The sequence below is a fragment of the Somniosus microcephalus genome, chromosome 12 (genome assembly GCF_052327205.1).
Source record: "Somniosus microcephalus isolate GS21.2 chromosome 12, FLI_Smic_1.0, whole genome shotgun sequence".
Lineage (NCBI taxonomy): Eukaryota > Metazoa > Chordata > Chondrichthyes > Squaliformes > Somniosidae > Somniosus > Somniosus microcephalus.
Window position 1 is genome coordinate 210,269,644 of NC_140998.1, and position 14,225 is coordinate 210,283,868.

The following is a 14,225-nucleotide window of genomic DNA, read 5'->3' on the forward strand; positions in this document are numbered from 1 at the left end:
AGTACTGCCCCCCCGACAGTGTGGCGCTCCCTCAGATCTGCCGCTCCGACAGAGCGGTTTTCTCTCAGTACTGCCCCTCCGACAGTGCGGTGCTCCCTCAGTACTGCCCCTCCGACAGTGTGGCACTCCCTCAGTACTTCCCCTCTGTCAGTGCGGCGCTCCCTCAGTACTGCCACTCCGACAGTGCGGCGCTCCCTCAGGACTGCCGCTCCAACAGTGCGGTGTTCTCTCAGCACTGCCCCTCTAGCAGTGCGGCGCTCCCTCAGTACTGCCCCTCCGACAGTGCGGCGCTCCCTCAGCACTGCCCCTCCAACATTACGGCGCTCCCTCAGTACTGCCCCTCCGACAGTGCGGCGCTCCCTCAGTTCTTCCCCTCTGTCAGTGCGGTGCTCCCTCAGTACTGCCCCTCCGACAGTGCGTCGCTCCCTCAGTTCTGCCCCTCCGACGGTGTGGCGCTCCCTCAGTACTTCCCCTCTGTCAGTGCGACACTCTCTCAGTTCTGCCCCTCCGACCGTGCAGCGCTCCCTCAGTACTGCCCCTCCGACAGTGCGGCGCTCCCTCAGTACTGCCCCTCCGACAGTGCGGCGCTCCCTCAGTACTGCCCCTCCGACAGTGCGGTGCTCCCCCAGTACTGCCCCTTTGACAGTGAACGCATGCTCGATGTAAAGTTTTTTGGATATTATAGATATATGTGAGCATGCTACTTTCTGTGACACTCCTTCTCTGATTATCCAGTGGCGATGGACGATGACAAGATCATCAATGGCTATGACTGCCCACCGCACTCCCAGCCTTGGCAAGTGTACTTCACCACCGACGGTGACCGCTGGTGTGGTGGCTCAATAATCAGCGAGTGGTGGGTCCTCTCAGCCGCACACTGCAAGAAACCGTAAGTGCCGTCCGTCCCTACGATCAGTCGTAAGTACAGTCACTCCCTACGATCAGTTGTAAGTACAGTCTCTCCCTACGATCAGTCGTAAGTACAGTCTCTCCCTACCATCAGTTGTAAGTACAGTCACTCCCTACGATCAGTTGTAAGTACAGTCTCTCCCTACGATCAGTCGTAAGTACAGTCTCTCCCTACCATCAGTTGTAAGTACAGTCACTCCCTACGATCAGTTGTAAGTACAGTCTCTCCCGATGATCAGATGTAAGTACAGTCTCTCCCTACGATCAGTTGTAAGTACAGTCTCTCCCTACAATCAGTTGTAAGTACAGTCTCTCCCTACGATCAGTTGTAAGTACAGTCTCTCCCTACGATCAGTTGTAAGTACAGTCTCTCCCTACGATCAGTTGTAAGTACAGTCTCTCCCTATGATCAGTTGTAAGTACAGTCTCTCCCTATGATCAGTTGCAAGTACAGTCTCTCCCTATGATCAGTTGTAAGTAAAGTCTCTCCCTACGATCAGTTGTAAGTACAGTCTCTCCCTACGATCAGTTGTAAGTACAGTCTCTCCCTACGATCAGTTGTAAGTACAGTCTCTCCCTACCATCAGTTGTAAGTAAAGTCTCTCCCTACGATCAGTTGTAAGTACAGTCACTCCCTACGGTCAGTTGTAAGTACAGTCTCTCCCTACGATCAGTTGTAAGTACAGTCACTCCCTACGGTCAGTTGTAAGTACAGTCTCTCCCTACGATCAGTTGTAAGTAGAGTCTCTCCCTACGGTCAGTCGTAAGTACAGTCTCTCCCTACGATCAGTTGTAAGTACAGTCTCTCCCTACGATCAGTTGTAAGTACAGTCTCTCCCTATGATCAGTTGTAAGTACAGTCTCTCCCTACGATCAGTTGTAAGTACAGTCTCTCCCTACGGTCAGTTGTAAGTACAGTCTCTCCCTACCATCAGTTGTAAGTACAGTCTCTCCCTACGATCAGTTGTAAGTACAGTCTCTCCCTACGGTCAGTTGTAAGTACAGTCTCTCCCTTCGATCAGTTGTAAGTACAGTCTCTCCCTACGATCAGTTGTAAGTACAGACTCTCCCTACGATCAGTTGTAAGTACAGTCTCTCCCTACGATCAGTTGTAAGTACAGTCTCTCCCTACGATCAGTTGTAAGTACAGTCTCTCCCTACGATCAGTTGTAAGTACAGTCTCTCCCTACGATCAGTTGTAAGTACAGTCTCTCCCTACCATCAGTTGTAAGTACAGTCTCTCCCTACGATCAGTTGTAAGTACAGTCTCTCCCTACGATTAGTTGTAAGTACAGTCTCTCCCTATGATCAGTTGTAAGTACAGTCTCTCCCTACGGTCAGTTGTAAGTACAGTCTCTCACTATGATCAGTTGTAAGTACAGTCTCTCCCTACCATCAGTTAAAAGTACAGTCTCTCCCTACGATCAGTTGTAAGTACAGTCTCTCCCTACGATCAGTTGAAAGTACAGTCTCTCCCGACGATCAGTTGTAAGTACAGTCTCTCACTACGATCAGTTGTAAGTACAGTCTCTCCCTACGATCAGTTGTAAGTACAGTCTCTCCCTACGATCAGTTGTAAGTACAGTCTCTCACAACGATCAGTTGTAAGTACAGTCTCACCCTACGATCAGTTGTAAGTACAGTCACTCCCTACGATCAGTTGTAAGTACAGTCTCTCCCTACGATCAGTTGTAAGTACATTCTCTCCCTACAATCAGTTGTAAGTACAGTCTCTCCCTACGATCAGTTGTAAGTACAGTCACTCCCTACGATCAGTTGTAAGTAAAGTCTCTCCCTACGATCAGTCGTAAGTACAGTCTCTCCCTATGATCAGTTGTAAGTACAGTCTCTCCCTACGATCAGTTGTAAGTACAGTCACTCCCTACGATCAGTCGTAAGTACAGTCTCTCCCTACGATCAGTCATAAGTACAGTCTCTCCCTACGATCAGTTGTAAGTACAGTCTCTCCCTACGATCAGGTGTAAGTACAGTCTCTCACTACGATCAGTTGTAAGTACAGTCTCTCCCTACCATCAGTTGTAAGTACAGTCTCTCCCTACGGTCAGTTGTAAGTACAGTCCCTCCCTACGATCAGGTGTAAGTACAGTCACTCCCTACGATCAGTCGTAAGTACAGTCTCTCCCTACGATCAGTCGTAAGTACAGTCTCTCCCGATGATCAGTTGTAAGTACAGTCTCTCCCTACGGTCAGTTGTAAGTACAGTCTCTCCCTACGATCAGTCGTAAGTACAGTCTCTCCCTATGATCAGTTGTAAGTACAGTCTCACCCTACGGTCAGTTGTAAGTACAGTCTCTCCCTACGGTCAGTTGTAAGTACAGTCACTCCCTACGATCAGTTGTAAGTACAGTCTCTCCCTACGATCAGTTGTAAGTACAGTCTCTCCCTACGATCAGTTGTAAGTACAGTCTCTCACTACGATCAGTTGTAAGTACAGTCTCTCCCTACGATCAGTTGTAAGTACAGTCTCTCCCTATGATCAGTTGTAAGTACAGTCTCTCCCGATGATCAGTTGTAAGTACAGTCTCTCCCTACGGTCAGTTGTAAGTACAGTCTCTCACTACGATCAGTTGTAAGTACAGTCTCTCCCTATGATCAGTTGTAAGTACAGTCTCTCCCTATGATCAGTTGTAAGTACAGTCTCTCCCTACGGTCAGTTGTAAGTACAGTCTCTCACTACAATCAGTTGTAAGTACAGTCTCTCCCTACGATCAGTTGTAAGTAAAGTCTCTCCCTACCATCAGTTGTAAGTACAGTCTCTCCCTACGATCAGTTGTAAGTGCAGTCTGTCCCTACGATCATTTGTAAGCACAGTCTCTCCCTACGATCAGTTGTAAGTACAGTCTCTGCCTACGGTCAGTTGTAAGTACAGTCTCTCCCGATGGTCAGTTGTAAGTACAGTCTCTCACTACGATCAGTTGTAAGTACAGTCTCTCCCTACGATCAGTTGTAAGTACAGTCTCTCCCTACGGTCAGTTGTAAGTACAGTCTCTCCCTACGGTCAGTTGTAAGTACAGTCTCTCCCTACGGTCAGTTGTAAGTACAGTCTCTCCCTACGATCAGTTGTAAGTACAGTCTCTCCCTACGGTCAGTTGTAAGTACAGTCTCTCCCTATGATCAGTTGTAAGTACAGTCTCTCACTACGATCAGTTGTAAGTACAGTCTCTCCCTACGATCAGTTGTAAGTACAGTCTCTCCCTACGGTCAGTTGTAAGTACAGTCTCTCCCTACGGTCAGTTGTAAGTACAGTCTCTCCCTACGATCAGTTGTAAGTACAGTCTCTCCCTATGATCAGTTGTAAGTACAGTCTCTCCCTACGATCAGTTGTAAGTACAGTCTCTCCCTACGGTCAGTTGTAAGTACAGTCTCTCACTACGATCAGTTGTAAGTACAGTCTCTCCCTACGATCAGTTGTAAGTACAGTCTCTCCCTATGATCAGTTGTAAGTACAGTCTCTCCCTACGATCAGTTGTAAGTACAGTCTCTCCCTACGATCAGTTGTAAGTACAGTCTCTCCCTACGGTCAGTTGTACGTACCGTCTCTCACTACGATCAGTTGTAAGTACAGTCTCTCCCTACGATCAGTTGTAAGTACAGTCTCTCCCTACGATCAGTTGTAAGTACAGTCTCTCCCAACAATCAGTTGTAAGTACAGTCTCTCCCTACGATCAGTTGTAAGTACAGTCTCTCCCTACGATCAGTTGTAAGTACAGTCTCTCCCTACCATCAGTTGTAAGTACAGTCACTCCCTACGACCAGTTGTAAGTACAGTCTCTCCCTACGGTCAGTTGTAAGTACAGTCACTCCCTACGATCAGTTGTAAGTACAGTCTCTCCCTACGATCAGTTGTAAGTACAGTCTCTCCCTACGATCTGCCGTAAGTACAGTCTCTCCCTACGATCAGTTGTAAGTACAGTCTCTCCCTACGATCAGTTGTAAGTACAGTATCTCACTACGATCAGTTGTAAGTACAGTCTCTCGCTACGATCAGTTGTAAGTACAGTCTCTCCCTACGATCAGTTGTAAGTACAGTCTCTCCCTACGATCAGATGCAAGTACAGTATCTCCCTACGGTCAGTTGTAAGTACAGTCTCTCCCTACGATCAGTTGTAAGTACAGTCTCTCCCTACGATCAGTTGTAAGTACAGTCTCTCCCTACGATCAGTTGTAAGTACAGTCTCTCCCTACGATCAGTTGTAAGTTCAGTCTCTCCCTATGATCAGTTGTAAGTACAGTCTCTCCCTACCATCAGTTGTAAGTACAGTCTCTCCCTACGGTCAGTTGTAAGTACAGTCTCTCCCTACGATCAGTTGTAAGTACAGTCTCTCCCTATGATCAGTTGTAAGTACAGTCTCTCCCTACGATCAGTTGTAAGTATAGTCTCTCCCTATGATCAGTTGTAAGTACAGTCTCTCCCTATGATCAGTTGTAAGTACAGTCTCTCCCTACGGTCAGTTGTAAGTACAGTCTCTCCCTACGATCAGTTGTAAGTACAGTCTCTACCTACGGTCAGTTGTAAGTACAGTCTCTCCCTATGATCAGCCGTAAGTACAGTCTCTCCCTACGATCAGTTGTAAGTACAGTCTCTCCCTACGATCAGTTGTAAGTACAGTCACTCCCTACGATCAGTCGTAAGTACAGTCTCTCCCTACGATCAGTCGTAAGTACAGTCTCTCCCTAATGTCAGTTGTAAGTACAGTCTCTCCCTATGATCAGTTGTAAGTACAGTCTCTCCCTACGATCAGTTGTAAGTACAGTCTCTCCCTACGATCAGTTGTAAATACAGTCACTCCCTACGATCAGTCGTAAGTACAGTCTCTCCCTACGATCAGTCGTAAGTACAGTCTTTCCCTATGATCAGTTGTAAGTACAGTCTCTCCCTACGATCAGTTGTAAGTACAGTATCTCCCTATGGTCAGTTGTAAGTGCAGTCTCTCCCTACGATCAGTCGTAAGTACAGTCTCTCCCTACGATCAGTTGTAAGTACAGTCTCTCCCTACGATCAGTTGTAAGTACAGTCTCTCCCTACGATCAGTTGTAAGTACAGTCTCTCCCTATGATCAGTTGTAAGTACAGTCTCTCCCTACGGTCAGTTGTAAGTACAGTCTCTCACTATGATCAGTTGTAAGTGCAGTCTCTCCCTATGATCCGTTGTAAGTACAGTCTCTCCCTACGATCAGTTGTAAGTACAGTCTCTCCCTACGATCAGTTGTAAGTACAGTCTCTCCCTACGATCAGTTGTAAGTACAGTCTCTCCCGACGGTCAGTTGTAAGTACAGTCTCTCACTACGATCAGTTGTAAGTACAGTCTCTCCCTACGATCAGTTGTAAGTACAGTCTCTCCCTACGGTCAGTTGTAAGTACAGTCTCTCCCTACGGTCAGTTGTAAGTACAGTCTCTCCCTACGATCAGTTGTAAGTACAGTCTTTCCCTACGATCAGTTGTAAGTACAGTCTCTCCCTACGGTCAGTTGTAAGTACAGTCTCTCACTATGATCAGTTGTAAGTACAGTCTCTCCCTACGATCAGTTGTAAGTACAGTCTCTCCCTACGATCAGTTGTAAGTACAGTCTCTCCCTACGATCAGTTGTAAGTACAGTCTCTCCCTACGATCAGTTGTAAGTACAGTCTCTCCCTATGGTCAGTTGTAAGTACAGTCCCTCCCTACGATCAGTTGTAAGTACAGTCTCTCCCTATGGTCAGTTGTAAGTACAGTCACTCCCTACGATCAGTTGTAAGTACAGTCTCTCCCTATGATCAGTTGTAAGTACAGTCTCTCCCTACGATCAGTTGTAAATACAGTCTCTCCCTACGATCAGTTGTAAGTACAGTCTCTCACTACGATCAGTTGTAAGTACAGTCTCTCCCTACGGTCAGTTGTAAGTACAGTCTCTCACTACGATCAGTTGTAAGTACAGTCTCTCCCTACGATCAGTTGTAAGTACAGTCTCTCCCTACGATCAGTTGTAAGTACAGTCTCTCCCTACCATCAGTTGTAAGTACAGTCACTCCCTACGATCAGTTGTAAGTACAGTCTCTCCCTACGGTCAGTTGTAAGTACAGTCACTCCCTACGATCAGTTGTAAGTACAGTCTCTCACTACGATCAGTTGTAAGTACAGTCCCTCCCTACGATCAGTTGTAAGTACAGTCTCTCACTACGATCAATTGTAAGTACAGTCTCTCCCTACGATCAGTTGTAAGTACAGTCTCTCCCTATGGTCAGTTGTAAGTACAGTCTCTCCCTACGGTCAGTTGTAAGTACAGTCTCTCCCTACGATCAGTTGTAAGTACAGTCTCTCCCTATGATCAGCTTTAAGTACAGTCTCTCCCTACGATCAGTTGTAAGTACAGTCTCTCCCTACGGTCAGTTGTAAGCACAGTCTCTCCCTACGATCAGTTGTAAGTACAGTCTCTCCCTACGATCAGTTGTAAGTACAGTCTCTCCCTACGATCAGTTGTAAGTACAGTCTCTCCCTACGATCAGTTGTAAGTACAGTCTCTCCCTACGATCAGTTGTAAGTACAGTCTCTCCCTACGGTCAGTTGTAAGTACAGTCTCTCCCTATGATCAGTTGTAAGTACAGTCTCTCCCTATGATCAGTTGTAAGTACAGTCTCTCACTATGATCAGTTGTAAGTACAGTCTCTCCCTACGATCAGTTGTAAGTACAGTCTCTCACTACGATCAGTTGTAAGTACAGTCTCTCCCTACGATTAGTTGTAAGTACAGTCTCTCACTACGATCAATTGTAAGTACAGTCTCTCCCTACGATCAGTTGTAAGTACAGTCTCTCCCTACAGTCAGTTGTAAGTACAGTCTCTCCCTACGGTCAGTTGTAAGTATAGTCTCTCCCTGCGATCAGTTGTAAGTACAGTCTCTCCCTATGATCAGCTTTAAGTACAGTCTCTCCCTACGATCAGTTGTAAGTACAGTCTCTCCCTACGATCAGTTGTAAGTACAGTCTCTCCCTACGATCAGTTGTAAGTACAGTCTCTCCCTCCGATCAGTTGTAAGTACAGTCTCTCCCTACCATCAGTTGTAAGTACAGTCTCTCCCTACGGTCAGTTGTAAGTACAGTCTCTCCCTACCATCAGTTGTAAGTACAGTCTCTCCCTACGGTCAGTTGTAAGTACAGTCTCTCCCTACGATCAGTTGTAAGTACAGTCTCTCCCTATGATCAGTTGTAAGTACAGTCTCTCCCTACGATCAGTTGTAAGTATAGTCTCTCCCTATGATCAGTTGTAAGTACAGTCTCTCCCTATGATCAGTTGTAAGTACAGTCTCTCCCTACGGTCAGTTGTAAGTACAGTCTCTCCCTACGATCAGTTGTAAGTACAGTCTCTACCTACGGTCAGTTGTAAGTACAGTCTCTCCCTACGATCAGCCGTAAGTACAGTCTCTCCCTACGATCAGTTGTAAGTACAGTCTCTCCCTATGATCAGTTGTAAGTACAGTCACTCCCTACGATCAGTCGTAAGTACAGTCTCTCCCTACGATCAGTTGTAAGTACAGTCTCTCCCTACGGTCAGTTGTAAGTACAGTCTCTCCCTATGATCAGTTGTAAGTACAGTCTCTCCCTACGATCAGTTGTAAGTACAGTCTCTCCCTACGATCAGTTGTAAATACAGTCACTCCCTACGATCAGTCGTAAGTACAGTCTCTCCCTACGATCAGTCGTAAGTACAGTCTTTCCCTATGATCAGTTGTAAGTACAGTCTCTCCCTACGATCAGTTGTAAGTACAGTCTCTCCCTATGGTCAGTTGTAAGTACAGTCTCTCCCTACGATCAGTCGTAAGTACAGTCTCTCCCTACGATCAGTTGTAAGTACAGTCTCTCCCTACGATCAGTTGTAAGTACAGTCTCTCCCTACGATCAGTTGTAAGTACAGTCTCTCCCTATGATCAGTTGTAAGTACAGTCTCTCCCTACGGTCAGTTGTAAGTACAGTCTCTCACTATGATCAGTTGTAAGTGCAGTCTCTCCCTATGATCCGTTGTAAGTACAGTCTCTCCCTACGATCAGTTGTAAGTACAGTCTCTCCCTACGATCAGTTGTAAGTACAGTCTCTCCCTACGATCAGTTGTAAGTACAGTCTCTCCCGACGGTCAGTTGTAAGTACAGTCTCTCACTACGATCAGTTGTAAGTACAGTCTCTCCCTACGATCAGTTGTAAGTACAGTCTCTCCCTACGGTCAGTTGTAAGTACAGTCTCTCCCTACGGTCAGTTGTAAGTACAGTCTCTCCCTACGATCAGTTGTAAGTACAGTCTTTCCCTACGATCAGTTGTAAGTACAGTCTCTCCCTACGGTCAGTTGTAAGTACAGTCTCTCACTACGATCAGTTGTAAGTACAGTCTCTCCCTACGATCAGTTGTAAGTACAGTCTCTCCCTACGATCAGTTGTAAGTACAGTCTCTCCCTACGATCAGTTGTAAGTACAGTCTCTCCCTACGATCAGTTGTAAGTACAGTCTCTCCCTACGGTCAGTTGTAAGTACAGTCTCTCACTACGATCAGTTGTAAGAACAGTCTCTCCCTACGATCAGTTGTAAGTACAGTCTCTCCCTACGATCAGTTGTAAGTACAATCTCTCCCTACCATCAGTTGTAAGTACAGTCACTCCCTACGATCAGTTGTAAGTACAGTCTCTCCCTACGGTCAGTTGTAAGTACAGTCACTCCCTACGATCAGTTGTAAGTACAGTCTCTCCCTATGATCAGTTGTAAGTACAGTCTCTCCCTACGATCAGTTGTAAATACAGTCTCTCCCTACGATCAGTTGTAAGTACAGTCTCTCACTACGATCAGTTGTAAGTACAGTCTCTCCCTACGGTCAGTTGTAAGTACAGTCTCTCACTACGATCAGTTGTAAGTACAGTCTCTCCCTACGATCAGTTGTAAGTACAGTCTCTCCCTACGATCAGTTGTAAGTACAGTCTCTCCCTACCATCAGTTGTAAGTACAGTCACGCCCTACGATCAGTTGTAAGTACAGTCTCTCCCTATGGTCAGTTGTAAGTACAGTCACTCCCTACGATCAGTTGTAAGTACAGTCTCTCACTACGATCAGTTGTAAGTACAGTCCCTCCCTACGATCAGTTGTAAGTACAGTCTCTCACTACGATCAATTGTAAGTACAGTCTCTCCCTACGATCAGTTGTAAGTACAGTCTCTCCCTATGGTCAGTTGTAAGTACAGTCTCTCCCTACGGTCAGTTGTAAGTACAGTCTCTCCCTACGATCAGTTGTAAGTACAGTCTCTCCCTATGATCAGCTTTAAGTACAGTCTCTCCCTACGATCAGTTGTAAGTACAGTCTCTCCCTACGGTCAGTTGTAAGCACAGTCTCTCCCTACGATCAGTTGTAAGTACAGTCTCTCCCTACGATCAGTTGTAAGTACAGTCTCTCACTACGATCAATTGTAAGTACAGTCTCTCCCTACGATCAGTTGTAAGTACAGTCTCTCCCTACAGTCAGTTGTAAGTACAGTCTCTCCCTACGGTCAGTTGTAAGTATAGTCTCTCCCTACGATCAGTTGTAAGTACAGTCTCTCCCTATGATCAGCTTTAAGTACAGTCTCTCCCTACGATCAGTTGTAAGTACAGTCTCTCCCTACGATCAGTTGTAAGTACAGTCTCTCCCTACGATCAGTTGTAAGTACAGTCTCTCCCTCCGATCAGTTGTAAGTACAGTCTCTCCCTACCATCAGTTGTAAGTACAGTCTCTCCCTACGGTCAGTTGTAAGTACAGTCTCTCCCTACGATCAGTTGTAAGTACAGTCTCTCCCTATGATCAGTTGTAAGTACAGTCTCTCCCTATGATCAGTTATAAGTACAGTCTCTCCCTATGATCAGTTGTAAGTAGAGTCTCTCACTATGATCAGTTGTAAGTACAGTCTCTCCCTACGATCAGTTGTAAGTACAGTCTCGCCCTACGGTCAGTTGTAAGTACAGTCTCTCCCTACGGTCAGTTGTAAGTACAGTCTCTCCCTACGGTCAGTTGTAAGTACAGTCTCTCCCTACGATCAGTTGTAAGTACAGTCTCTCCCTACCATCAGTTGTAAGTACAGTCTCTCCCTCCGATCAGTTGTAAGTACAGTCTCTCCCTACGGTCAGTTGTAAGCACAGTCTCTCCCTACGATCAGTTGTAAGTACAGTCTCTCCCTACCATCAGTTGTAAGTACAGTCTCTCACTACGATCAGTTGTAAGTACAGTCTCTCCCTAAGGTCAGTTGTAAGTACAGTCTCTCCCTACGATCAGTTGTAAGTACAGTCTCTCCCTACGATCAGTTGTAAGTACAGTCTCTCCCTACGGTCAGTTGTAAGTACAGTCTCTCCCTACGGTCAGTTGCAAGTACAGTCTCTCCCTACGGTCAGTTGTAAGTACAGTCTCTCCCTACGATCAGTTGTAAGTACAGTCTCTCCCTCCGATCAGTTGTAAGTACAGTCTCTCCCTACGATCAGTTGTAAGTACAGTCTCTCCCTACGATCAGTTGTAAGTACAGTCTCTCCCTACGATCAGTTGTAAGTACAGTCGCTCCCTACGATCAGTTGTAAGTACAGTCTCTCACATAGATCAGTTGTAAGTACAGTCTCTCCCTACGATCAGTTGTAAGTACAGTCTCTCCCTACGATCAGTTGTAAGTACAGTCTCTCCCTACGGTCAGTTGTAAGTACAGTCTCTCCCTACGATCAGTTGTAAGTACAGTCTCTCCCTACGATCAGTTGTAAGTACAGTCTCTCCCTTCGATCAGTTGTAAGTACAGTCTCTCCCTACGATCAGTCGTAAGTACAGTCTCTCCCTATGATCAGCTGTAAGTACAGTCTCTCCCTCCAGTCAGTTGTAAGTACAGTCTCTCCCTACGGTCAATTGTAAGTACAGTCTCTCCCTACGGTCAGTTGTAAGTACAGTCTCTCCCTACGATCAGTTGTAAGTACAGTCTCTCCCTATGATCAGTTGTAAGTACAGTCTCTCCCTACGATCAGTTGTAAGTACAGTCTCTCCCTACGATCAGTTGTAAGTACAGTCTCTCCCTACCATCAGTTGTAAGTACAGTCTCTCCCTACGGTCAGTTGTAAGTACAGTCTCTCCCTACGATCAGTTGTAAGTACAGTCTCTCCCTACGATCAGTTGTAAGTACAGTCTCTCCCTACCATCAGTTGTAAGTACAGTCTCTCCCGACGGTCAGTTGTAAGTACAGTCTCTCCCTACGATCAGTTGTAAGTACAGTCTCTCCCTAAGGTCAGTTGTAAGTACAGTCTCTCCCTATGATCAGTTGTAAGTACAGTCTCTCCCTACGGTCAGTTGTAAGTACAGTCTCTCCCTACGATCAGTTGTAAGTACAGTCTCTCCCTATGGTCAGTTGTAAGTACAGTCTCTCCCGACGATCAGTTGTAAGTACAGTCTCTCCCTAAGGTCAGTTGTAAGTACAGTCTCTCCCTACGATCAGTTGTAAGTACAGTCTCTCCCGACGGTCCGTTGTAAGTACAGTCTCTCCCTACGATCAGTTGTAAGTACAGTCTCTCCCTATGGTCAGTTGTAAGTACAGTCACTCCCTACGATCAGTTGTAAGTACAGTCTCTCCCTACGATCAGTTGTAAGTACAGTCTCTCCCTACGGTCAGTTGTAAGTACAGTCTCTCCCTACGGTCAGTTGTAAGTACAGTCTCTCCCTACGGTCAGTTGCAAGTACAGTCTCTCCCTACGGTCAGTTGTAAGTACAGTCTCTCCCTACGATCAGTTGTAAGTACAGTCTCTCCCTCCGATCAGTTGTAAGTACAGTCTCTCCCTACGATCAGTTGTAAGTACAGTCTCTCCCTACGATCAGTTGTAAGTACAGTCTCTCCCTACGATCAGTTGTAAGTACAGTCGCTCCCTACGATCAGTTGTAAGTACAGTCTCTCACATAGATCAGTTGTAAGTACAGTCTCTCCCTACGATCAGTTGTAAGTACAGTCTCTCCCTACGATCAGTTGTAAGTACAGTCTCTCCCTACGGTCAGTTGTAAGTACAGTCTCTCCCTACGATCAGTTGTAAGTACAGTCTCTCCCTACGATCAGTTGTAAGTACAGTCTCTCCCTTCGATCAGTTGTAAGTACAGTCTCTCCCTACGATCAGTCGTAAGTACAGTCTCTCCCTATGATCAGCTGTAAGTACAGTCTCTCCCTCCAGTCAGTTGTAAGTACAGTCTCTCCCTACGGTCAATTGTAAGTACAGTCTCTCCCTACGGTCAGTTGTAAGTACAGTCTCTCCCTACGATCAGTTGTAAGTACAGTCTCTCCCTATGATCAGTTGTAAGTACAGTCTCTCCCTACGATCAGTTGTAAGTACAGTCTCTCCCTACGATCAGTTGTAAGTACAGTCTCTCCCTACCATCAGTTGTAAGTACAGTCTCTCCCTACGGTCAGTTGTAAGTACAGTCTCTCCCTACGATCAGTTGTAAGTACAGTCTCTCCCTACGATCAGTTGTAAGTACAGTCTCTCCCTACCATCAGTTGTAAGTACAGTCTCTCCCGACGGTCAGTTGTAAGTACAGTCTCTCCCTACGATCAGTTGTAAGTACAGTCTCTCCCTAAGGTCAGTTGTAAGTACAGTCTCTCCCTATGATCAGTTGTAAGTACAGTCTCTCCCTACGGTCAGTTGTAAGTACAGTCTCTCCCTACGATCAGTTGTAAGTACAGTCTCTCCCTATGGTCAGTTGTAAGTACAGTCTCTCCCGACGATCAGTTGTAAGTACAGTCTCTCCCTAAGGTCAGTTGTAAGTACAGTCTCTCCCTACGATCAGTTGTAAGTACAGTCTCTCCCGACGGTCCGTTGTAAGTACAGTCTCTCCCTACGATCAGTTGTAAGTACAGTCTCTCCCTATGGTCAGTTGTAAGTACAGTCACTCCCTACGATCAGTTGTAAGTACAGTCTCTCCCTACGATCAGTTGTAAGTACAGTCTCTCCCTACGGTCAGTTGTAAGTACAGTCTCTCCCTACGGTCAGTTGTAAGTACAGTCTCTCCCTACGGTCAGTTGTAAGTACAGTCTCTCCCTACGGTCAGTTGTAAGTACAGTCTCTCCCTACGATCAGTTGCAAGTACCGTCTCTCGCTATGATCAGTTGTAAGTACAGTCTCTCCCTACGATCAGTTGTAAGTACAGTCTCTCCCTACGATCAGTTGTAAGTACAGTCTCTCCCTACGATCAGTTGTAAGTACAGTCTCTCTCTATGGTCAGTTGTAAGTACAGTCTCTCCCTACGATCAGTTGTAAGTACAGTCTCTCCCTATGATCAGTTGTAAGTACAGTCTCTCCCTATGATC

The 14,225-nt window shown here is 46.1% G+C and overlaps 1 protein-coding gene across 1 annotated transcript in view; it reads left to right on the top strand.

Moving 5' to 3' along the window:
• Window positions 1-14,225, top strand: part of LOC147109997 (trypsin-3-like) — a 93,630-nt gene that overhangs the window by 26,263 nt on the left and 53,142 nt on the right. The window contains exon 2 of the mRNA XM_086004233.1: window positions 736-889. Coding sequence (XP_085860359.1) covers window positions 736-889 — 154 coding nt within the window. The remainder of the gene's footprint in view (window positions 1-735; window positions 890-14,225) is intronic.